At 40.4% G+C, this 27479-nt stretch overlaps 1 protein-coding gene across 1 annotated transcript in view; it reads left to right on the top strand.

Annotated features, from left to right (window-relative positions):
* The first annotated feature begins 22794 nt into the window (after positions 1-22794).
* The window catches only part of NR5A2 (nuclear receptor subfamily 5, group A, member 2), a 96702-nt gene continuing 92017 nt past the window's right edge, over positions 22795-27479 (top strand). The window contains exon 1 of the mRNA XM_009884794.1: positions 22795-22858. Coding sequence (XP_009883096.1) covers positions 22795-22858 — 64 coding nt within the window. The remainder of the gene's footprint in view (positions 22859-27479) is intronic.

The following is a 27479-nucleotide window of genomic DNA, read 5'->3' as shown; positions in this document are numbered from 1 at the left end:
TATTACTCCTCAGTTAATAACTTATTACTAGGCATACTCTTTTTCTCTGGGGCTGAGCCTTAGAAGGAAAAGAGTTAATTCAGTTTTTCACTAAATGCAAATCTGACATGGAGAGTAATCTAGGTTATTTTATGGGTACGTATCAAATACAATAAAAACACATTCCTGAGCATAAAGGCAAAATTTAGTACTAAATCTTAAAACCAAAACTGAACAAAATATGTTTGAGGCACATTGGTGACAGAACCTTTTATTTTCCTTTTAACTAGAAGTAAGAAAAAAATAATCATACTATCAGGATAAAGATCACTTTCAACATTTTTAGGAAGGAGTGAAATGAAAGTGTTGCTATCTAATGTCAAGTTTAGGATGCTATTTTCCAGGGTAACTTTGTTGACTCCTCAAATTGGAAGAATTGCTGAAAAAACTCTGATCTTTTTAGAGCATGAGTCATGAAAGTTCAGTTAAGTGCTTTCATCCCAGCTTGGTCCTCTGCACTGGTAAGATCTGACAGGGCCCTTAGGTGCAGAATTACACCAGATTTTGGCACTGCCATGTAGTCAAGTCTGAATAAATCAATGGAATTTATATTTATGCTTAAAATTATGCTAAAGTGATTTCCTTAATAAAGCCACAATGAACAGTATATTATCAATGTACATTTAAAAGACAGTTCATATTATAAATTACTATTTTACCTTCTATACGATTTTTGTCTTAATGTCTTTATGATGCATTGAAAGTGTACAGTACCTTACGAGCCTTGATATATTAAAATGCCCTCATAAATTGTATTAACATAGTTTCGTGAAGCATTCCTAATATTGTATAATACTGATAATGCCTAGCAGTCAGTGATAGCCTGAATCATAAATGCTTTTCTAAATACATTAGAATTGTTTCTTAGTATTGGATGTTCTGGTCTGACAAGACACTGCTGCACTAAGGCAATCAGTGGAAATTAGCAATTGACATGAAAATTACTGTACAAGAAATTGCATTCAGTTTCTTTCCTCCACTCTCCTTTCATTATGCCTTTGTGAACTCTATAAAAACAGATTAGAGTGAAAATTCACAACTAAGGCTGAACAGCAGGAAAATATTTTCGGAATTAACTGGAAATATTTTTAATTCCAAGAGAGATTTGATACTCAAGAATAATGACATAGAAAGAACTCCTCTTTTCAATCTCTTATTTTGAAACATGTTCAGCTGATATTCCATGCAAGTCAGACCTGAACTCATGGAACATATGCTTTGCAATGGATGCAATCTCTGTCAACCTCAGTTGTGGCACTGAACTTGTTCTGCTATTCCTTTTCATATAAAATACATGTAAAACTATTTACATACAGAATAACGTAAAATAAATGATAGTGGGGTAAGAAAAAAAGTTTGGGAGTTTGTTGTTTGTGTTGTTTTGGGGGTTTTTTTTGGTTTTGTTTTTTTGTTTTTTGTTTTTTTTTTTTAAAATCAAGAACAGTTTGGGACTTACTTTCAATGAAACCATGTATCCCAAGCAAGTTCTGAGACACACTGCGTGTGCCACATGCAGTACTAGAAAGTAATGCCAACACCGCACTTTGAAGAATTTATGTTGTTGTTTATTGATTGGTTTTGGTCTTCTCGGAAGTTTGGTTTGATACTTATTTTCTGTACCACTGTACAAGATATACAGGCTGCTAAGGGCATCTATACCGACACAGTTTTGAATTAAACCATTTATGCCAAATCTAAAATGTATTTTTTTTAATTGTCAAATTAAACCCATTCTCTCTTGTTTTCATTCTTAGAACAGATGCACAGTGCACTTACTCTGCATGCTGACAGGTTTTTGGCTGCTTGTAAATCCTGAAAATATTGATCAGTTAAAAATATTCGGATGCTTGCTTCTCTCGATTCTGCTTACCACAGCCTTTCTTCCTGGTCAACTAGGAGAGCACCAGCAATTTTGTTATAATGATAAATGACCCTCATAGACAGGTCACTCTTTTTTACCTAAAGCCACAATTTGCTCCTTCCTTTAGGTCACAACCTGATTTTTCAGGGAGACAGATTTATTACTTTCTTTGTGTGCTAAAAACCAAATCACCAACAATTGCTCAAAATACAGTCCTGTCACAATAACTGTAAGCACTTCCCAGCCAGAATGATGCAACACAAGAGGTTTTTTTTTTCCTGTTTTCAAAGCAGCAAAACCACTTGTATGTTTACCACAGCTGTTGTGAAGAGCCATTTGGCTCATTTCATTATATACAACAACATGTCCAGGCTACTCCCTAAAGAATAAAATACTAAAAACATTATTAAATCCACCATTAAGTCTTTCATAATAAGAGATGTCACTTTTTTTTTTTTTTTAAGTGAGGGTCAAAGAGTAACTTCAGACTGGCCTGTCTGTCATCATAAAGACGAGACTTTTGGATGGAAGTAGTAAAGAATGTTTGCCAGAAAACAAATGAGCTTTATGGCCACTTCTATCACATCCCCTGTATCTGGACCACTGGGGAAACTCAGAACTATTCTCCAGTAAAAACTGTATTTTTAGTTTCCTCATGTGTCTGCAGGAAAACTTTTTTCTGATAGCTCTGGATAACACAATGGTCTTGGGGTGCTGGTCCCATGCAATGTCACAGAAACTAAGACCTCTTTTGGATTTGAGTAAAACCCAGATCCTTGGTCCTCAAAACCTTGATCCAGCTTCAGTTTCCCAAATGGGAGACTCATTATGACTACAATAGTGCAGGATAGGACTACATGAGGCCCAGTGCCTACTTCCCACATTACACACTAATGGGCTTTGCACTGACCTTCCATGAGCATGGCTAGGAGACAAGTTGCCAGCTGCAATACCTAAGAAACAAAGTCATGAGTAGCCCTGGACCAGGGAAGCCTGACCATAACCTGCCAACATAATCTGCCAATATATAAGACAGAGAGAGACACTCAGGATCTATACTACTCTAGTGCAGAATCAACCAGTGTCCTCGGTGTCCACAATGTATCTACCACACTAACAGCATTTAATTTCTTATTTTCATCCTCAAAATACTAAGTCTTGCAATGTTAACTATTATGTTGGGGGTGGGGCAGTGTTACATATTTTACAGAAATTCAGAAATAGCCAGGAAGCAAGCCAGTGGGTGGCCAAGACTAGGAGTTTTGGACCCAATATATGCAGTAGACCAGCTGTTACAAAAATAACACTTGTGACAAAAATTGCACTGTCTTGTGAGAATCTGATTTAAAAGGCAAAGAAAGAGCTGAGCTACAAAGCAGTAGTGCCATTTATTATGAAATTAGTCATTTTCTGAAGAAAAAGTTCTCTTGGAGTCTCACATTCGTGATGGTCTTCCAGATAAGACAGACTAATCAAAAAAGTTAAGTCAGCTTCCCATCTCATTCTTGTTTGAGCTTGGTAAAGTACTCTATCACTTTGTACCTAGCCCCATTCAAAAAGCCAAAGCAATATAACACTTGCTTTTACCTTTATGTCCTCAGATCGTAAAAACCTCTGAGCAAATACTATTATTTGCCATACATATTAATAGCTAGCAGAACAGGGACACAGATTCCTTTGGATGCCTGGATGCTAGTTCTATACAACCAAAACCAACCAATAGGACAGTAGAGGCAGGCACACATCTCTATTTCCCAATGCAACTTGCAAATAAACAGGTTCTTCTCTTATGAACCTCTTCATGACTCTGATACCAAGAACAATTTAGTTATATTTCTCAGATGTTTACAACATTCTGTTTTATAAGATTCATTGTCTGCTTTCAGCACCCCTTTAACGTGGTGCTGATAAAGGCAATTGCTTTGTGAAGAAAAGCACTAGAATATTCTTCCAATATCACCAGGTATAAAAATGTTCAAATCATTCCAAAATACATGATTTGGCACAGCTGAAGTTCTATAGTGCTGCAACTGATCTCCAGCCATATAACTCTCGCACAGGCAAAGCTCCCAAGTCCAAGGCGTTTTCCCACATAAAGACAGAGGAAGACAGTCTGCACAGGGTACGTTCTATAGTCTGTAAACTCCTGAGGCTGGTCTATCCAAACTTTTCATTTTACAGAGTTCTAAATCCTGATTAGTTCAGTTTTTTTACCTCATAACAATATACTTTTACTGAGCTATTTTCCCTATACTGGGTGATGTTTGTGATATTATGCCATTAAACACACGTGGTTAATGCATAATTTAATAGAACAGCTTTTGATAACCTGTGTGTAGTATTGTAGAGTTCATAAGGCAGAAGATACAAGCACAAAAAAAACAAATGAAGCAGAACTATTTCATTTAGAAACCAGCGCATCCTTTGGAATAACTGCCAAATAAGATCACTGGAGTGAATAGCATAGCTGAAACATACCCAAAAAAAAAAAAAAAAAAAAAAAGACTTCGAAGGAGCAAGTGATAAGAGAGGCAAAGCAGGCATTGAGAAGTCCACAGATAAAGCGATTAAGTGAAGCTAAGGGGGGGCGGGGAATGGTGCTTCTTGGGGTAAAAGACCTGCTTCTGTGTGTCAATTTGAATGCCATTAAAAGTCCAAATATACTGAGCTGAAGAGAGTCATGATTTTCAGTGAATAATTGACATTATACCTCAGTCTTCTGTGTACAAATAGAGACACTCTGGTCCGGTACAGTTTTTTCTATCTGTCTGTGCTTGATGTGCACATGGGGATCCCAAGGTGTCTCACAAGATCTGGATATAATGTTTACTTTGTCTTACTACTTGTTTAAAAATGTAGTTTTTTTGCAAACATGATCTTTTCTTTGCCATTTCACAACTGATTTCCCTGCTCCTGAGCTTTACCTTACACACAGTTTGCAGTAATTACAAGCACCATCTAGTTGCTTTTAAGGAATTTAGATTGCCCTCCCAGCTGTGATCTTGTACATACATATGGCTGCCTCCAGCTGGCAACCCTCCATTTCAGAAGAGCCATATAATGAACACAAGTTGTTTCCATTGCTCCCTGATGGTTTGTCTTCTCTGAAATGTCTTCAATTAAAAAAAAATAAAAAAAATAAAAATCACACAATCCTAAGATATGCAAGACTTCCACTAACTTCCATAGGAGGTCTGCATAAGAAGAGCCTGGGCTTGAGGTAGAAACGCTCAGAAACAGATCTATCCATCAAGCTAGCTACACACACCATACTTACACTCTTTACATGAGAATACAGGTGATAAGTAGCCAAAAAAAAGGCTACTTATCTTTACTGATATGTAATGAAGACTATTTTCTCTAAGATGCTTTTTGTATTGTTGAAAGAAATGACTACCTTTTCAAACCTATCCCCTGAAAGAAAAGAACACAAAGTTGGTGATCATTAGCCAGCTTTATTCTATTTACTGAGATAAGGTTTATAGCTCTGATATGAGACAAAATTCTCTCAAGACAGCTCACACTAACCTTTTAGCACAGAAAGTACCAAGATACTAAAAGATGCTGCCCTATCATGACAGCTGCTGCAGGATAGAGAGGCTGACTAAAGAAGCAAAAAGTAACTGAATTGCGCTCTGTTGTGTCAGTTTACTGTTGCTGGGCCACAGAATACTCCTGTTCGCAGACAACTATTTTACAAGATATAAAAAGACATTAAGTTGATTCTGCTGCTTTAATTTAGCCTGTCTTGCCCATATTTGTAAAGGCCATGTTCTGTGACTAAATTTCTTTCATTTCTTCCATACCTGAAAAATGGGAAAAAAGGGTCAGTTTATTACACTTCAAATTTTTCCTTTCCTTCCCATCAGGCTAACACGTGAATACCTAAACAAGGTGCTTTAAACTCGTAAGTAAACAAGCCTTCCCACCTACAGTCACCAGAAGGAGAAAAATCTAATGACTTGCAAGCTGTTTGAACACACAAAACTGTAGGGACCTGCTCACCAGAGTTGTGAACAAGCATCTCAAAAGCTCATCTGCTAGACCCTCTCATGATTACAAGCCGGAACGTGCCCATTAGGCTCAGAGCAAAATAAAAATCATACTGTTGTACCGATACAGTGGGAAATGCTAAATTTCTTTGCATGGGTGCCAGCCAGCACAGCTGCTAGAACAAAAGTTAATGTTCAGAACAAAATCACCATTCTGTGACCTCATTCTGAACATAGCTGTTTCCGAGTTGAAGGGATAGAGAGGCAAAAGAGAAGAGTAGCCATGGGGTCCTGCCCTGCTCCCACCTTTGCCTGGGGTGAAGCAAAACCATGCCTTCTAATCCAGATTAAAGAAATTAATGCCACTACATGTATGAACAAACTTTAAACAGATTTCCCTCAGCTAAATTTATTCCTGAAATTCTACAGAAGCAACAAACTAACAAACAGAAGTAACCCCTTAGGAATCACCTATACACAAGGTTTTTACCAGTTTAACTCGCTTAAATGGAAACCTTGGGAATTACTGGCATCAGAGGAAAGAAGTGTAACTACAGAAACCTAGAGGCAAGAACAATTCTGTTGGCCCAGTTACATTATTATTAATTTTTTTGCTCCCAATAAGCCTTCCACAATATTTGTTTTTTCCTGCCCACTCTACTTGAGATCACATCCTCATAAGGGGCACTGTGCGTCTTTTTCTTTAGAAATCCAAGAAAGACAAGGAAGCCACTGGTTAGAGACGTCTAGCACCCAGAATCAAAGGCTTTCCTCCCTCACTTGGCTTATACATCACTAAATTTTTGACAATCTTGCTCACCACTTCCCTTCCTATTACAAAGATTTTGTGGTTTAATTAAATGTTTACCAAGCTGTTTGCAATCTTCACATAAAGGCCCAAAGAGTATTACTCAGTTAACAACTCTTGAGATTTGCGATGACAAGGATTTGTCTCAGTTTACCTGTTTCAACCAAAAATCTACATCAGCGCCAAGACAAACTGAGGTGAGTAGAACTTTATCTAACTACATCAGAATAAGGACCCACACACAAATACCACATTTCTAAAGTATGTTTTCTAATGGCACGTTTTGCTGCACTTAAAGTAGGATAGGCAATTCTGTGTTTCTGCAACAGCCCTTGCAACAGGCTCTCAAACAAGCATGAGGGGTTTTTCACTCCGATTCCCAGTCTTGATTGTGTGCACATGGCTACGTATTGTTTAATTCACAGCTGTGACAATGCCTGAGAACAGTTCAGCTGCAGAGAATGAACCATAGACATTTGCACCTATGAATATCATTTCCTACTTTTAGCTAAAGCGCACATTTCTGGCACTTGTCTATCACCAGGACCCAGCAGGACACACATTATTCAATTGCACAAGACGCCTACATATGCCTTGTTGAGCCAGAATGGTGAAATCCCAGCAGACAGAGATAACTACCAAATGAAAACAGTAGCAGATTTAAATACCTGAGTGAATAAGATGAGGCAGCTTTATCAGGGAAGACAGCGGTTTTGGCAGGACATCCCAAAAACATACCACTTCCCACCCCCCATTTAACTTTTGCATGCCCACCCTTTACTGGCCTTAGTCAAAAAAATCACTGATGTCAAAATTAGAGACACAGAATCACTTTTCCATGAAGACTCAAATCACACCAGGTACTGAACCATCACACATTTGCTGGTGGGTTTGTGCACATATGGGGCAGTTACCATGGATCAGTCACAGTTGCTTATTCCTGAGGAGATGTAGTCACATACATCAGAAATCAGAGCCTTGGCTTCTGTTAAATGGTCTAAAATTCAAGTTCTGCGTGCAGAATTTAAGTTCCTGAGATGCAGCCCGACTAAATCAAACTAAATCAGACTGGTATTTCTGTATATAAAGCACTAGTCTGATACTAGGTCCTTTTCACTTGGGCTCTTTCTAGCTTTCACTGTCTCCTCACAAGTTACTGAGATCCAGCCTCTCTTTTCCCAGGCAGCAGTAGCGGGCAATATTTACCCCCGTCAGTGTAACCCTCTCAGCCCTGTTCTTGGGACAGATCACATGTGGATATAGATAATACAGCAAGCAGACCTCATTGGAATAACCAAACAGGTAAAATGCACAAGTTATTTAATGAACAAAACATCTAAGATGGCACTTTTCCATACCTTGAATGGCACTAGTTGTTCAGACCACAAGAATGTAATGTTAGGGTATATTCTTGGGTCTTTGAATTCCTTCCCACCTTCCACATCAGATCAGTAAGCACTGAAAAACCTCAGACTGGGTAGCCCTCTTTTTAATTTTTACCTCCTTAAATCTTCAGTTCTCATCCCTTGGCAAAATCCATTTAAACAGGGCTCACAAGTTAATGGTTAAACTTGTTGTTTGTAGTACCATTAATATAGGTCAAGCAGCACAATAGTTACAACTGCTGAGAGGGAAGGTACATAAAGACACAGTAAGCAGTTCAGGACCTTATTACAACATGTCTATCAAATGCAGGGGTACAAACAATGTGCCTGATTCATCAAAAAGATAACTTCTGCTGACAGTACACACTGTTCCCTGGAGTCTCTTGCGCATGGCTCAAAAATTAAAATTGGAAATGTAAACTACACAGACACATTCTTGCAAATGCAAGTATGTTTCAGCACAGTGAGCATTTCTATGCAAAATACCAGATATAGGGAATGGGATGAATTCAGCTCTCATTTGCATCACTGAGCACTGAAGAAATCGGCAACAGCTATGACTTTACTCTGCATTTTCTCTCGTGTAGCCAAGGGAAGAATTTGTCCCACTAGGCCCAAGGACACACATTTTTCACCGTGGGATGCACATGCATAATGCCTACAAGAGGGATTACCTTATGCTTTATTCACGAATATTCAAAAGGGCAGACCTCTATGCCTCAAAAAGTTAGTATTTCAGGAATACTGACAGTAAGTACTTTTTCAAAACTAATGGCACCTTAAAGCTTCACAACACGGATTACTTATGCTCAGCCCCAGTCATTCACTGTCTGCCAGTTCAAATAGACATCATTCCTGATTTGGCTCTCAAGCTCCCTGGCCAAGGTTCCCAAACTAAAGTAAATTCCCAGATACTCCGCTGGAGCAAAAGCAGAAAGAATAGCCGGGCCTCGAGACTGACAGAGTCTACCACATGCATCACTGAGACACCTTCCTCTTCACAATTATTTTTATCATGATAACATGTAGAAACATCAATCAAGTTTGCAATGTGAAGTGCATCCCTCATCTCCCCCCTCACCAAACCCAAACATGATAAAGGTGGCTTTTCTGACCGGGCATTTTGAAAGTACAAATAGCATTTCAAACAGTTTCTCCCTTTCAAACTGAAATACTTCTAAAATTCTTCTGCCTCAATCTATTCATTAGAAAACTCTATTCATGCCCAAGAACTAGCAACTGTAATTCCAAGAGGACTAGTTTGACTGTCGTCAATCTGGGGTGAAGGGATGACGTTGAATTAAGCAGGATATTTCACTATGTATAAAAAAAATACAGACCAAATACCAGAAAAACAGAAGTCATTGCAGATGAAAGTTATAATGTGCTTAAGACTTTCTTTCAGAATTTTGTATTTTTTTAATTCTTAAAAAATGAAGATAAATGGAAGAAAACTATCTCACTGATGTAGGATTTTGCATTTCTGTGGTACCTGTTATCTCCTATTTCAATGCACTTTAGGAACCTCGGACTTGATCTTCAGCAAGTGTGAATCAGCATAGCTCAATACTGACTTTAACAAAAGTCTCTTGAATCACACTACCTGAAGAGTTGTTAACTGATGTTGCACAGTCCTGTGTACTGAGCAAGGACATATAAAAATACCATAAAACACAGTAGATCTCAGCTGTAACGCTACTAATATTTTATGAGATAAAAACATCCCGTGGAATTGTGATTTTAAATACTGCTTAAATCTCACCAAAAGCATTCTACCTACCTTGAGCAGGTTATACACTGTTATGGATGTCTCATCTGGGACATTTTCCAGTAAAACAAATCACGTTACACAATTAAAAATGCACTTTTGACACTTTTCAAATTAACTCCAGTGCATGTAATGCATGCTACATAAGATAGATCAACAGACGACTCCGCCTTCTCTTTGTACTTATCCTGGTAGGGCAGCCCCTCATGACTGCTTGGATTATAAAATAGTTTGCTTCAACACAAATACCAACACGATCAAGGTATTTCTATGCATTCACCTGGACATTTTTTCTACTCCTTATTACTGGTCATCTCTAATAGCTTCATATGTTGCACTTCCCTTACTAGGATGAGATGTGCTCCACTTTAGCACAGATGTACAGGAAACCCCACTACAGAATAGTTCCTCCCTGTTAACAGAGCTGAATCCTTTTTGTACAGAAACTGCTTATATTAATGAAAACAGCATTGCCTCACACTATTATTTTTCTTGAACATTAACAAATATTTGATTTGATTCATCTGCTATCTACTAAGAAGGAGAAATAAAGTAACACAAAGTCAAAAAACTTGCCCAGGGAAAATTGTGAATAAGAAATATAAGTGTCCATAGAACATGATGTAATTGTTTATAAAAACACATGTGACCTGGTGGGAGTAAGGCTGCTTCCTTAGGTACTCGAGGGATCCCTCTGCCCAGTCATCCAGGAAGCACAAGATGGGGTTCTGCCCTGCTGATTTCTAAGAGAAAAAGGAAGGGGCTTTGTCTTCTTCCACCCATCCCCACTGTTTCACCCTAAGAAGGTATCTACTGAATTTCAGCTACTAAGACTTTCATCCCATTTAAAAATGGGGAACTAACAAGACACTTATAAATCCAGCAGAAACTGTAAGTCAGCCAAACCAGTTCTATTAGCCTGTCTAAAATGTTCTGATTCTGAAGATGCATGCTATATTTCAGTGAATTTCCCCTTCTGTTATTATGACTGTCCTGTTTAAACAGAGTTTTAGGATGGATACAACTAAAGCTGTTGATGTTGCTAAAGCACTTGGTAAACGTTGATAATTCAGCATTCAGATGTACTTTCAGTGGTTTAGACAGCATAACAACAATTCACTTGGTTTCTACTAAAAGGCCAATAGAAACACATCTGCCAGTAATGCAACCCTAATTTAACATCACACCTCTGTAAAACCACTGCAAACCTCTGGAAAAACATTAATATATCTAATGAAACCTAGTTCCTTACTAGTGAAATTGTGTACCCACTTAGAAAGCAGGTGCATGGTCCTGGAAATATGACACTTGCTGTGAAGACGTGTAGACTGTATTAGTGATGCCTTATCCAAAGGCACATTCACTCTTAGTGCGAAGGGTACGAAGTAGGCTTCATCTCGAAGTTGTGTACTTTGTTAAGGATTCTCCTCTTGTGTGGCATGCTTAAAACCTAATAAACCACTCCAAAAACTACAAGTAGCAAACTCTCCTTTACAACACTTCAGTAGCCTGGTGGGACAATAGGGCCTTTGTGCTTTGGAGTGACTCTAGGACTGAATCATATCATCACAGCGATTCAAAATTCTCTAAATGGCTTCTCAGAACAATGGTATAAATGCAATTGAGGCTTAAGGAAAAGTACAAAGTACCATACATTGCAGACAGCTTTCAACATTGTGGGTAATGAAATCAAATAAGATAAAGTGAGGATCACCTCATTCACTATCCAGCCACTTGGGTATGTCTGCTTTAAAGATGGTTCTTTTTATCTTCCATAAGCAGAAAGCTGCAGGCTTATAGCTCCAACCTGTGAAACTCTGCCAGGTCTCAGAGTTCCCCTGTGCACACAGAGGTCTTGCGTGGCAGGCTCAGGTTTCTTGGAGGTTTCATTTTAACATGTTTAACTTTTATTTTTCCAGTCGGCTCATCTCAAAGATAGTTTGGCAGAATCAAAAACATAGCTGTGGAATTCTGGGAAGCTTGGGCTTTGGGCAGGTTGGTCAAACTGTAATATACTAAAGTGGGTTCATAGTTGTTTTTATAGCAATGAAGGCAGAGAAGATGCTTCACAGATAAGTTATGATACCTTCTTGTAAAGATTGTGTAGAACTCAACACAACAGACCCCTACCAGATATTATAAATATGTATTCACTTCTGATGTTATCACCACAGTTACCTCCCACATATGAGGCAGTTAGACATATTGACATGGCTGTCTGAGCTGAAGCCTTTCTCAACAAACAACCTTTTGCAATAGGATCAGGATTAGCTTCAAGTCCCATAAGAATCTATTATAAAGCCCCAGAGCTAAAGCTTTTTAGCATTTGCTGTGGTGTTTGGGATTTGGGAGGATTTTTTGTTTATTTGTTGCTTTGGGGGTTCTTTTTGTCTGTTTGTTTTTTAACAGAACAGGGCCTTTTTATGTGACAGAACCTCTGAGGCTGTAGCTTCACAAACTGTTCTACTCAAAGAAAGCTCCCTACAAGACAGGTTTTCCCTGTGCAGCTGCTTTCAGCATAGACCAGATCAGGAATGGGGTCCCAACAGCCCCCAACATCCAGCGTAGTCAGAAGGACTTGGGAACCAAAACAACATTGTAAACTACAACTTTCCAGCAGAACAAATCCAAATTTCATGCTGCAATTGAGGCAAACACTATCAAAAGATGCAAAGAAATATAGTACAAGCTCAAAGGTTAAAAACAATCCTTATTCTTCCAAAGATTACGTTTCAAGAGTACAGCCTTAGGTTACTAGCGTTGCCTGATATTTCAGTGTTGCATATATAGAATATTTACTGTACCACTTTTTTATATAAAGGAATAATTTCTAGTAACAGCAGCAGTGCTATTACTGCAAGCAGCACAAAAGCCTAACTTGGGAACATCCTCAACACCTGCATTTCAGAAGATTCTCAGTGCAGGTGCCAAGATAAGATTTCAGACATATATGGGAAGCAGCTGCCAGAGACAACAGAAGACAGTGAAGGACCAGGCAAAGAGAGAAAAAGTAGGTCTAAAGTCAAAGGGAGGGGGAATAAGATCAGACAGTAACAGAATCAGGAAGATAAAAATGTTTGTGTTTGAAGTAACAAAATGTGCTTTTATTCATGTTGTGGAAACATTTTAAGCTACAGCAATTTCACTTGAATTCTCCTAGTTTCTTAAGTCCACTGATACTATAGGAGAAAAGATACAGAAATGCTTGACCATGCCAAAATCCTAGAGTCTGTTGCAAAATTACAGAACATTTTCCAAACTTTTAAAACTTCAAAACAATGAAGTCTCAGCTCTTGTCCCTTCCCAACATTTTATATAACGACATTGTCAGTGACTTAACTAAAACAGATCTCACCAGGATAAGTTAGGAAATAATTCTAGTTCATTACTTCTTTTTATAAATAAAATTATAGAGCTGGTTGGAATCTCCACCAACTGAAGTTAGTGCCTCTACATTTGCCTGAACACTAATCTTGAGTCAGAAAAAAACTTCCACCCCATTCCATCCCTCTTCTGTCATTCATTGTTTGTCATGTGTCTCAGTGTCTTTTGAGTAAATAATTGATCCAGTACATTCATTTATTTTAAGCTTAATGGGCGTTTGCTCCAAGACTGAAAATCACCACCAAATTGTGTATATTTTATAGTTTGTGAAATTCTGATGCCTTAATGAGAGAATGCTATACAGCTTCTTGAGATACAAGACAAGGATCCAGGGGAGGCAAGACAATGTTTCTTTTACAGCAAATAGAAATGTCTAAACTGGGTTTCTACCCCTACTATCAGATTCAGAACTTGCCACACTGTTAATATGAAATGAAAAATCAATAGTTATTGTTCAGTCATTACCTCCCATCAACTGATGCATGAGTGTCAAACATGGCAGTGAGGTAATGGTAACACAAGGCACAGGGGGCCTTTTTCAGAAACAGGCTTGAGCTGCACCTTACACATGGCCTGGCCCTAACTTCTCACCTGGACAAGCACCCTCTCAAGGTACTAGTGAGCAGCTGAGAAGGGCTGTGTGCCCACATGACAACCACCCAGTTTGGAGCTGGTGCAAGCTTTTCACAAGCAAGATCTTATGAAGGTCAAGGACAAAGGAGCAGAACAGAGCTGACAGATCTTTAAGGATGCCTTCCACAGAGTGCAAGAGCTCTCAATCCCCAGGTATAAGAATTAGGAAAGGAAGGCAAGAGACTGGCATGTCTGAGTCAAGACCTGCTGGTCAAACGAAAGGGTAAGAAAGAAATGCACAGGTAGTGGAAGCAGGAACAGGTATCCTGGGAAGACTATAGGGATGCTGCCCAGTTGTGTAGGGATGGGGTCAAGAAGGACAAAGCACAGCTGGAGCTGAACTTGGCAAGGGATGCAAAAAATAATAGTAAGGACTTCTACAGGTATGTCATCCAGAAAAGGAAGGTCAAAGAAAGCATACTCCCCCTGATGAGCAAGACTGGCAAACTGGTAACAATGGACAAGAAGACTGAGGTACTCAATGGCTTTTTTGCCTCAGTCTTCACTGGCAACCTCTCCTCCCACACCTCTCAAGTGGATGGACTGTAAGACAGAGGGACTAGAGGAGCAAAGTCCCACTGTAAGAGAAGACCAGGTTTGTGACCTCCTGAGGAACCTGAACATGCAGAAGTTTATGGGACCTGACGAGGTACACCCCAGGGTCCTGAGGCTGATGTACTCACCAAGCCACTCTCCATGATATTTGAAAAGTCATGGCAGTCAAGTCAAGTCCCTGATGTCTGGGAAAAGGGAAATATTGCAGCCATTTTTTAAAAGGGTAGAAAGGAGGACCCCGAGAACTGCTGACCTGTCAGCCTCACCTCTGTGCCTGGGAAAATTATGGAAAAATCCTCCTAGAAGCTATGCTAAGGCACACAGAGGACAGGGAGGTGATTTGAGACAGCCAGCATAGCTTCGCCAGGGGCAAGTCCTGCCTGACTTCTATGACAGAGTGACTACATCAGCGGACAAGGGAAGAGCTAATGATGTCATCTATCTGGACTTCTGTAAGGCCTTTGACATGGTCCTCTACAACATCCTTCTCTTTGAATTGGAGAGATATGGATTTGATGGGTGGACTGTTCGGTGGATGAGGAATTGCTTGGATGGTCACATCCAGCGGGTAGCAGTCAAGGGCTCAATGTCCAGATGAAGATCAATGACGAGTGGTATCCCTCAGTGGTTTGTACTGGGACCAGTACTGCTCAATATCTTCATCAATGACCTAGACAGTTGGACTGAGTGCACCCTCAGCACATTTGCAGATGACACCAAGCTGAGTGGTGCGGTTGACACACCTGAGGGACGGGATGCCATCTAGAGGGACCTGGACAAGTTCAAGAAGTGGGCCCACGTGCACTTCATGGGTCAGGGCAACCCCTGGTATCAATACAGGCTGGGGGATAAAGGGATTTTGAGCAGCCCTGCCTAGAACGATTCATTGCAGGAGAACTGGACCTAATGACCTTTAAAGGTCCCTTCCAACCCAAGCTATTCTGTGATTGTAAGGTCAGTAGTGCCCTATCCAGACAGCACCAAAGGTAAAGAGCTTGTTCTTCTTAGCTGCCCTTCATTGTGAGCTATATGAGCAAAATTGCTTCCCCCTTTATAAAAGAAAAAAAAATCCAAAATTATATATCTATAGGGAGAATCCCAAGATGAACAGACTTCTATTTGAAAAGCCTCCACATTCTAACTGAAAAGCATGTGCAAGTCAGCAACAAGTCCCTATGCTTCATTATAAAAATAGTTATTACCCATTCTCAGGAATGAACAAGACAAGCACCTACAGAAGGTGCCAGGGAACAGCAAGGGGTCAGCTGCACCCTAAGAGGAGACAAACTGGGGGTAAAATAAGGGCAACAACAACATAGAGAAAGTAGGGAACTCACCAGAGAGTGCAGTCCCACGGCACAGGAGCTGGTCAAGTAGAGTAGTGGCAAGTCATACCAATCGTCTGACAGTCATTGGGCAAAAGCGATAAAATCAGCCAGGTCTGAGGTGGAAATCCAAAGAATAATCTAGGAAAAGACCCCCATGCAGCACAGCTCAGGGAAGAAGTTCAGTCCTCAGCTGGAGCTTAAATGAGCCTTTAGCCTCCTGGGCGAGGAGCGTGTGAGTGGGGGCCCAGGTGAAGCTGATCAGAGCCATTAAGGCCTATTAGTGACCTTGGGGCCCTGACAAGGCTGCTTTTTTTTTATATAATCTTACTATTGCTCTATTCAATATCTCTTACTGTGTATATATATGTATATATTTGTAATACAGTATTTTCCAGAGGTCATGATCAGGTCTCCATCTTAATCATACACCTCGTCTGGACCACTGAAAAGCATTTCAGTCTAATGGGAGGATAGGCAGTGGAGATCAGAGTAACGGTTTTAGGATGAGAGTAATGTGAGATTACAGTTCATAAGGGTACCTGGACACCTGTTCATATCTCCTGGTGTGGTACAAGTACCCAGAAGCCCTAGCCTGAGATGAAGAACTTGGTCTAGGCACTATACAAACAGAACGACTGAACAGGAGCTAAAGATTTGCATGCCACTGCAGGTGCACTAACAGGCTGATTTAAAGCTGCTCCATGAAAGTCAGGGCTCCTAAGAAATCCCAGGTGCTTCTGCTCTCCGCAGAAATATAGGTAGCCAAATTTCAGGTTCATCTGAATTTTTTACTGTGGCCTAAGCATATAAAATAAAATAAGTACACTATCTAACAAACTGTGGGGGCATTGTATAAAAAGATATAAAAATATTAATTAATATGTTATACTAATATATTATTCATGTAGCTGCGCTAGGGAGACTATGTTCTTGAAAGAATGAAGTATTTCGCAGATCTTAAGTCTACTTCTCTTGTTTTTTAAAAACTGCAATATTTATCATGAGTGGTGCCTAGATGACTTGAAAGACAATGAAAAAACTTTTTCTTTAGTGCTATATATCCTTATGAAATATATCCACTGGACAGCATATATAAGGTATTTTATTATGAATCTTACATCTAAAGTAGTTACTGTTGTTCAGATTTCAGCATATGCCTCTAGAAAACAACCACCTTAAATTTTAAATTGCCAAGAGAAAGACTAGTGTTCTGTTTAATTATTAGTGCCATAAACCAGAGCAATATTTACCTGCCTATAACACAGCTTAGGAAAATCCACTTATCTCTCCTGCCAGGTGCTACATTTCTCACAGTTATTAAAATGATCAGAAATCCTTATTTCTAAATGACCTTTACTCCACTTTTCTCTCCTGTCCAGTGTCCTTCCTAATGAAAGTCAGCTTTTAAACTGCAACAAATTCTGCACTTGCTCATCAGGAAGACAGAAAGAAGTGGAAGTGCTCCTCTGCACCAGATCTGACCCATGGCTTGAGCACTAAACCTTGATTCCTCCTCCCTCCGGCTGGAAAGTGGCCCATTGAGCATGCGTTACACACTGTTCTGCTGTTCATCAGCCTCCAGGCATCCTTCTATTCCTGGTTCAATAAATAAGTTTCAGTAAGGAGACCCCCTCTGCTTAGACATGAAATGCCACTCTGAACTGCTTTCTTTTGCCAGTCTCACCTACCATTAGCATTCAGCTCACCCTTATTCCATGGTCTCAGGCAACGCTGGTCAGTGTGCGGCGTAGCACACATGCATCTTCCTTCAGGGGAAGAAATTAGTCAGAAACGCATCAGAGTACTCAGGGTCTTTCAGGATTTAGTTTCCTAGGGTAGGACTTCATATTTACACCCTGCCTCGAGCTAAAGTGTTGGGTTTTTTTGGGTTAGAGGGGCAGGAGTGATAGCTGTGTCATCCCTGCACATATGTATGTATCTTGAAAAAATAGAGAATATAGCTACCAAATTCAAAAGCTTTTGAGTTCCACTTAAGATCCTCTTTAAGACTCTCTGTCCTCTCTCTTCTTTTCCTTCCAAAGTAATATATTCCTGATATTTTCTGAATAGTGCACTAAGAAGAAACTGTTTTCTGCTCCTGAGTGCTCTATGAGATGATGGATGAGTTCACAACACCTGTTACTGCTACGTACATGGAAGTAATTTCCCCCTGCCTGTTTCACAGAAATCTGTTCTTTTCTCACAAAGTCAAACACTCTGCTCCTATTTCTAGTAAATATCTCCTAGATAAGCTTTGAAAAGGTTCCATGAGTAACTAATTAATATAATTTCTCTTTGTACGCCAATAAATTAGATTGTTGAAGAAAAGGAGGTGTGCAAGAAATTAAAATTGAAGCTGCTTACATAGATAGACAGACAGGCAGATAAAACTTGCCTAGATAGCTTTTCTCACACCGAGTTTTATTTCTCCAGTGCAGAGAGCTACCACTGAATCTGTGTCCTACCAAAGTTCGTTGCTCCTTCAGTTAAGGACAAAAGAGAACTTCTGTGATCCACAACTGTATGCTTTCTTCTGAATAGAACAGAGTTTTTCTCCTAAGGAGTCCTGAAGTTTTTCTGATTGCTCGTTTAATCTAAGAAAGTACTTACAAATGTCTGCATTTCCCTCTTCTAGATGTTTGTTTATTAGCAGAAATACTCACCAAAATAAATTTTTGTAAGTAATTATTAGGGAAAAGTCACAGGAAGGAATTTTATAATTCCTACAGTTCACTATTCATCTCCAAATGTGGTTTCTATTAAATTGTGGTCATCCAAACAGAGAACAGAAACATATGAGAGACTAAAAATATTCTGATTAATGTAATCAGGGAAAACAGTTTGCATTTTGAACACCCACAAAGACCTTAAAATGTTTCTGCTCACCCGAGTTGCTTTTGAACATGATGAAAATCACGAGTAAGGAGTAGCATATACTGAAATGTATTTTCATGCCACTACTTTCTATTACTGAGGCGATAAACATAACATGTAAAATATATATATGTAAGAAAACAAAACTAACAAGACATTTAATAGTGCAGCCATAACATAAGACTAAACAGGAATTGAGAATCAAATTATGGAAATAATTTAATAAATTAGAACTTTATATTTCAGCACTGTAATTACTTCACTGAAAAACCCAAAAGGTGAAGATCGCCAGATATATCAGATTCTCTTAATTTCTTTTACAGAACTACTGGGGAAAAGTCATAAAACTGTATTTTTAATGCCTTGGTTTTGCACATGTAAAATAATATAAAATTCATGAAAGTGGAGAAAATACACTGAAGCATCCAAAAGAATTTTAAATGTCTGTGATAGATCAGGAGGAATATTGGAATGACTGAAATGAAGACAAGTTTTAAAAGAGTGATTTTCAGATCAAAGAACAGAGTTTGTAAATCTCTTTCCACCTAAGCAAACCTCCAGCTGAAACCAACTGGACTACTCTCAGGAGAAGACAGATCATGTCTGGTAGGTGCCATGCCAGGGTCAGTGCCACGTTTGCCCCGGACTTTCGGTAGAACGAGGATCACGTCCCTTATTTGATGTGTGCTATGCTGAACATTTACCTTTTCTGATATGTATTGATAATAAAGGCAACCATATCTTGAGATGGCATAAAAAGGCAACAAGGACCGTACTGGATTAAGAAGAGCAACATCCAAAATGTTACAGGAAAATTACAAAATCCTGGCTGACCTCACTAAATTTACACCAACATATACAAGTCAGGGCTTAAAACTCTTTGAAAAGGTCACTGTTCATTTGCCAGTCCATTTCCAGAGCTTTTTTCTTAACATCCTTACGTACCCAAATAAAATGCCACTTGTGAAAATGCCCATGAGAAGATAAACTCTTTCTGACTCCATTTTTGTGGTAAACAGTTGCAAAACAATTTGATGTGCAAGAGTCAAAGGAGGGATTGTTGCCAAGCTTTTGAAATCAGGTACACTTTCTTTGAGGGACATTTGTCTGAGGGACAAACAAGGGACAGTTTCATCATACAAGAACTGGCAAAAAAAAAAGGACACTAAATGTTTTTCAATTAATTATCTTTCTGAAAGACCTGAGACAAAAAAGCATGTATGAAATATTAAAATAACTTTTCAAAAGCCTTGTCTTACCCTCTCAGGATGAAAAGAGGAAAAAAAAAAAGGGGGGGATGGGGGGGTGGTGAAAAACACTGAGATAAAAAATGAGTTTGTGATGCTTCAACCACAGTTAGGAACTGCTGCTCCCAGTAAGGTCAGTGGCTGCTTTATCAGGGCCTTCCATGAGAAAAGGTACAGTTCAAAATTCCTGGTCAAGCGAAGTATTTAGCGATAAACTCAGGTACTTCGTTTCAGTGGTACAACTCGTATGCCTCAATACGCACACCCTTATGTACTTTTTTCAGCTGGGGCCCAAACATATCACTGCTAACCATATAGAGCTGCTGGATCCCGGGCTGATATAGATTGTCCTGGAGTTTCCCTATGAGTTTCATCTCCCCCACTGGACTATGTATAAAGTACAGCAAAGAAATTCTGTCTGGTTATGCACCTGGCATACATTCCTCTATCCATGGAGACAAAGTATCAGAAAGGAAAAAACGAACATTTTTCAGTGACCCTGACATTTGATACTGATGCAAAAAAAGGAAAGGAATGATAGTGTTTGAAGCCAAAAGCATGAAGTTTCTTTATATTTCCTATGATTTAGTATCTCTCTCCCCCACATAAGGCAGATTCCTTTATAGAGACTCTTGTATATGGGCCAACAGTGCTCCAGCAATGTCTCTGATGACACAGTGGAAAGTTTCTAACCACAGTATCATTTGCAGCATTTCTCATTTATTTTATACCCAGTCCCCAAAGACATGCTTTTTCTGATGGAATAAATTATTTTTTTCATTTTTTATGAATAGAATTGAAAATCTATTTGATGGCCAAGTGAATTAGAATGGACAGAGAATCAAATTCTTTATGTTTGTACGAAATCTGTTATAAAAGCTGGCTTCCAGCTTTCAGTCTAAACAGATAAAAAATATCAGTGACCCTGAAAGAACACTCATAGTATCTGTTTAACCAGACTTGTAAATTAATTTTTTTCCCGTAATAAATAGGAAGATACACTCACATAGCATGTTTTGCCTTTAAAGCGTTTCATAGACATTGTAAGCCAATAATATTCATAGCATTGCTCTGAGGTAGCTTGGTACAGTTCACTCACTTTAAAAGTATAATTACAAGTATAAAAAAGAGGAAGAGACAAATGATTTCTGGAAGTCTTTGGTGAACAAATCTATATTATTTTACTTGCTGCATGTACCATAGACAAAATGGGTATTTATGATTGTGACTTATTAATTGGGTGAACAAATGTGTGACTTATACACTCCAGCATGGTAAATAAAGCATACAAAATCCACATGCAGTTCTTTAACAAGAATTTGGAAAATCAGGCCTTCCCTCTACAGCCTGCCATCCTTGCTACGAGAGGCTCTACAGGAGGGCAGTACTGCACAGACCAAGTGATAATTTAGGGTTCCTGGCTGTAAGGTCCGAGTCACTGCACAGTTTGCCACATTGACCCCATTTTCAGACCTGCTCTCTAGCTCTCGTCCGGGCCAGAAGAAGCCTGAAAAGCAGTTCAGTTTGAGCATGAACTAACCTGTCTGCCACTTTATCATCAAAGTCTAACCATCATGACAAAGTATATAAAATAGCATATGCTGCTTTACAGCCCTCTGCAAAATTTAAAGAGAAAAAACTCCCGCTGACTTCAAGAGGCTTCAGATCTAGCCCACAGAGGAATAACTGCTCTCTGATTTTCAAGGGACTTGAAATATCAAATATCATCTGATTATTCAGGCTTAAGTCTGATCTCACAAAGTGTATGCAGGCTTAATCTATTGGGCTACAGCTGTAAAGGCTCCCGGTGGCACCGCGGTGTGAGGAGAAGCCACACTGCACTCAGGCTGCTGTAAATGCAGCACGGTGTCACCCAGGGACCCGGCGTGCCCCTGAGCTTCCTTTGGCGGGTGTGAAAGCAGAACCTGACTCACTCATGGTAGAGCTGAAAATTCACCCACAGCTGCCCGCCTTTACAGTAATTATATAGCCATTTGACATCCTGTGAACAATATAGCCATTTGACATCCTGTGAACAAGTATTGTACGTCACAGCCTTAGAGGTGAGCACAATACTGTCTATGTATCATAATCCTGGGATATCAATGTTTAACCATGCTGTAAAGCTCTTTACTGAGAAAGTAGTGTACGCTTTCAACTAAACAGCTACAACCTGGAGCTAGTCTCCAGCCTAAGGACTGGGGTAATAAAATGTGTTTTTCTGACAAATCCCCACCAGAGTGGGGTGCTGGTGCTGTTACTCAGAGTGTAGAATCCCAAGCACATTCAGAAGCCTCCTTTAAGGAATTAACGCTTGCTTGTTTTGCCATCCAAAGAATGTTTACAGAAGCCAAAACAACCATGCTTGCTGTCCACTGTGCAAAGAGGTGATGACATCAAGAAGACAGGTCACAAGTCTGAGTTTATAGTCATTACACTTACGTTGGTATGGCTTTTCATCCACTCAGTATGATCTTATGACCCCACAACTTTACAACCTTCCACTCTCTGGGCTTCATAGCACCTCTCCACTCCAGGTTAATCATTTCTCTGCCATTATCTGCCAAGAGTTCTTATCTCTTTTGCTGTCACTTTATAACAGGGTCCTCTTATCAAGCTGTACAAGATCACGTGACGGTGCCAAACCTATCACAAGTTCCAATTCTTCTGATTAGAGACTATCATGAAATGGTTTACAGCAGGTCACTAATGCTGGAAAAAGTACAGAGTCCACTCAAAGACATGCTTGTTACTTTCTGAATTCTTGGATAACTTTTTTTGTTGTTGTTCATCACACCGACTTTCACTGAAGGTTATTATAGCCTGGGTTTCAAGGCCAGAAAAGTTTACAGGCTGCACCTCTTCTGTGCTCAATGCTGTACACCTTGCACCCAAGGGTACTGTATATTTACACCTAATAATGTCTTCTGGTTCCCACACAGCCATCATACAGGAATCTATAAAACATGGACTTACATCAGTTGGTAAGTAACAGTTTTCTAACTGTTTTGAAGACACTGCATAAATATTTTAGACTTGGGGCTGTCCAAACCAAAAAAATCATGACAATTGGGCAAGCCAACAAAACTGATTAATTTGCAAGTGTATTTAAGCAAAAAAGACCTTAAGTTACAACATAAAAATGTAAGAAAACTGCTGATGATTCAGTGAATAACACTTTTCTCCAGAGATAATGTGATTATCAAATATATAATCAGATAATTAATGGTATCTTTATCTATTACAATTGCTAATAACTGTGAAATTGTGTGTGTGCATGTATAAACCGTTGCAAAAAATTAGATTTAAATTGCTTCTGGCCTGACTATTCTTGTTGAAGAAAACCTCAGGAATGTTTTCAGGTCTTTTCTGTAATACACATGTCAAATGCTGATTCTTTTTTATAGCTGAAAATGCAGATATATCATCATTCAGTAGGGGTGGGACTGGATAATAAAAGTCAGTTAAGACTTTGGAGCAGCGAAGAAGTGAATACTTTTAATAGCATATGGAAACAGCACCCACTCCCTGTCAGAAAGCCGGCAGGCGTGGGTTACACTGGCTTGCAGGCGTGAGGGGCGTTGCACAGCCGGCTGCCCCGGGCTGCCAGGGCTGCGGTGGCTGTGGCCGAGCCCCAGCAGGTGCCTCTCCCTGCCACTTCCCTGCCCTTCTCCTCGCACTTCCTATCTCGGGTCATTCTGCCTCTCACCAGGCGCCGTGAGCAAGGTGCTTTTCCTTTGGCGGGGCGATAGCATCCCCTTCCCTGTCAGCCTGTTCCAGGGCTGAGCGGAGCTGGAGAAGGCTTGCCGAGGGAAACCTCTCCTTTGCAGAGCAAAAAGCTCCTCACAGGCTGGCCCAGCAGCTCTGCGGCTTCCACAAACCAGGGTTTTGCAAGCCTGTGCAAGGCTGCTGCCTCAGCGCAGCAGTTTATGGCAAGGATGAAGAAGGGAGCTTTGGCCTGTGTATGGGAACCAGGGCTCGCTCTCCTCCTCTTGCCCGATAGTGCGTCATCACATGGCAGGCAAGGGGCTCACCCTGGTGCTGGGTGTGATACGGGCACCTCACCATCAAAGGAGGCTTTGGGACCATGAGGATGGTGGGTGCAGTAGCAGCTGCAGGAAATAGCTGCAAACATAGCTGAAACCTGATCTGCAACTCCTGGGTGGAGCTGCTGCTTCTCTCCCAGGGAAGGGGAGGGTGCCCAGGGGAAGGGCTCCCACCTTGGACCTGGCTGTGTCCCAGGCAGCTGGCTCCCAGGGACTCCCTTCTCACACTCTTCACCTGGTGTACACCTCCTGCACAAGAACCATGCCCACCACCGTAGCAAGGTTTGGTGGGCTGCAAATGGGTGGCTGGAGGATTAATGCCCCATGGATCACACCACCACGCCCAACACCGCCTGCCTCCTGGCCAGCTGTGCATGGCACCAGCCCCACTCCAGGGTGGGCTCCTCGTGCGCCTCCTCAGAGGAAGCCATGTGGTCCCTGTGGCAGTGTTGTCAGGGTATCCCACCCACAACAGCCAGAGGACACAACGTGCTCCCAGGCTGTTGGACATGGCTGTGACCAGGGTCAGGCCATACTTGCTGGGCCGATCCCAGCCAAGCTGCAGAGAATTTAAAGCCAAAGACCTTCTGGTGTTTCTCTGCAGGTGTGGGGTGCTCCTCTGCCCAGCTCTGCCCCCAGAAACAAATGGAAAATGAGGACAAATCCAGCTTCCCAGCTGGTCTGCGATGTCTCGGGCCTTGCTCTCACTCTTGCTCTTTCTGGCTGCCAGGGAAGGAAAAGTGCGGGAGGAGCCTCTAGTCCTCTCTCCCCAGCCTTCAGCAGGGGATAGTAACATAATAATACACCTTACGTGTCCAAAGAGTGATCACTCAAATAAGGTTTCTTGGGGTGAAAGGATACAACCCAAGGCGAAGAGAAAATAAGACACTCTCATCTGCCATATGCAGACAAACTAAGTGCCATTTTTATGCTTTCCAAAAGACTGGCAGGTCTGGTGTCCCTAAATCGTGTGGATATGAGAAACAGAGTGGTGGGAAACATGTTAGCAGAGCACTCTTGTCACCATACCTCCAAAATGCACTTATACATGTGCTGTATGACAGATATACCAGGACAGAATCTCAAAGCAGGGCCCAGAAAAAGCAGGTCTAAATCCTGTGAAACTCTTCAAACTCCCATGTGCTCTGCGTCTTGGGGAGGATTCTGCCCTTGCATGACACTGCACAGTCAGAGCCCGTGGTGACATCCCTGAAAAGCACATCTAACTCAGCATTGTAAACTGCTCACCACGTACCTGTAAGGGTTAAATGTAAGCAGCACCACTCTGTGGGCTTCCACTTGGAGGTGGGGGAACAATTCAGAAGGAGCTGGATTCTGTTCTTATTTGCACTTGGAGAGTATATCTTTGGAAGAAAAAGCTGTCCTCCCAGGGTACAAGTACAATCAGCAGCAGGGCCAAGTGCTCTTAAGAATAAATCCTATCCGTGGACTTTCACTTTTGTCCAGTCCTTCCCAGCACAGCCTCTGCTTTTTCTTCCCCAAGCAGAGGTGGAGTTGGTGGGTTTGTGCCATGGACTCTGCAGCCCTCTGCCCAGCCCGCCCCTCAGGCCAAGGGCTTCCACCTGCAGTGGCTGAGAAGTGCCCTTTGTTAGGAAGCACCTGCTTTGCAAAGATGCACGCAGTGCATTCACCCATCTGGGGATAAGTTAGTTTTTTGTAGAAATCAGTGATATGTCACAGCAAGAATGACCTAGCTTTCTCCTAGCAAGGAGGGCCTCATCCAGCTCCCAGGAATGCAAATCAGACTCTACCAATTTAAATGGCAGTGGATCTGTCTCTTGGAGAGCAAACACCACCAGCCTGGAGCTGGAGTTTGAGTGGGCACTACCCATTGTTGACACCTGCTTTTTTGTTTACAGTCGTATAGTCAAAAAAGCAGCTGGAATTCACAAAGTTTTAATAGTACAACCTATCCTCCAGGTGAAGAATGTCATATGGACTTACAAAAATGTTTATGGAAGTGCCATGATTTTTTCTTCTAATAGATTCCAGGGCAATACAAAGCTACTTTACTAGTTTTATTTTTCCTCTAATCAACCTCTTGTCTTAGTGTCATCAGGGACACTATGCAGTTTTTATAAGTATTAGCTATGATTATTTAACAGAAACAACTGTTTCATTAACTTGAAAAAATGATTATATAAGAGGAAAAATAATCTACTTGTGGTTTCTTAGTGTGAAATTTTTCATCTTATCTAATACTAACTGCCATCTTAATTTTAATGTATGTCCTCAGGCAGTTGACAGTATTAAAATTAATGCTCTTGAGTTTGGCAAGGTTTGTTTTTCTGTAGTAGTAGTATTATTATTAGAATGCATATGTAATGACATTTCATATGATTAACAAAGACAGCAAATATTATCTTTAAAAGTTTGGATTAGGATTTTGGCCAGGAATGATGCAGGCAAAGCTTCCATAGGAGTGAACAGTTTGGGCTGTGTGAGCACTGCAAGACATGAGCCATAGGTCATTTTCTATAACTGAACTTTTTTTGCTGTTATTCTTTACTTTTATAAATTTTCTTCCCATTAAATACTTTTCCCATCGTTATACTGCGAATGAGCTACCTACAAAAGGGGCAGTATTTACATTTACACACGATTTTTTCCAGCTAGTCTGATTTTAAATACTCAAATACATGAGGCAAAGTAACAATGGTGACTCCTGTGGTCTCCAGAGGGAAACCTCCAAGGCTGACAAAACGCCTCCAGCCACTCGTCCGTGTGGGTAATTTAAAGGTCAGCTCTCAAACTTGTCTTTATATAGGGTGAAAGGGAAGAATTATCTGCAGCAGGAGTTGTGTTTGGCTGCGTTGTGGGGAAAACCGTTACAACTACTCATGCCAGATTATTATTAATGTCTAGAATTTACTCACATATTACACGAGTACTTTATATGTATTACATAGATATGCAACCTTATATATTAATATATATTAGTACATTATTATATACAATGAATAGACATGCTTACGTACACAATCCTTATCAAGATTTCTCAGTATAAACTATGCCTAGTTTATCTTCTCACGGTTTGTTTTATGATTCTGTGCTTATGTGTGGAGAAATCTTGTATGAGACAGATATATATATGAGCTTAAACTTTTTTCATTATAAAGATCAGCTATTAAATTATTTTTAAATAAAGTTTCCCAAGCTTCAAAACATAATTGGGGGAAGCAGAACAAAAACATCTCTTTTTTGCCACCAACAGATCAAGGTCAGTTGCCTCAGCAAAAGAAATTTCATTTTTAAGCCTGTCTGTGCAGGATAGAAATCAATTATCTCTTACGATACAGAGACCAGTGTTCAGCCCTGACAGGAGCCTTGCTTCATATACAAATATATTTGGAATTCTATTTCCAGACCAAGCTCTAGCTTTTTTAACTAGATGTTTCACGCTCGACTCCAAAAGGGCAGGACAGGCAAAAACAAAAGAGCCTCATCAGAAAAGTAAGCAATTATCAGTGTTGGAAAGGGGCGGTGGGTTCGCGGCGGAGGAAGGGGAGCGCTGGCACCGTCCGGGCTGTCCCTTCGG

This window comes from Charadrius vociferus, unplaced genomic scaffold, assembly GCF_000708025.1.
Source record: "Charadrius vociferus isolate BGI_N301 unplaced genomic scaffold, ASM70802v2 scaffold163, whole genome shotgun sequence".
Classification (NCBI taxonomy): Eukaryota; Metazoa; Chordata; class Aves; order Charadriiformes; family Charadriidae; genus Charadrius; species Charadrius vociferus.
This window is presented reverse-complemented; position numbering and strand designations above follow the sequence as displayed.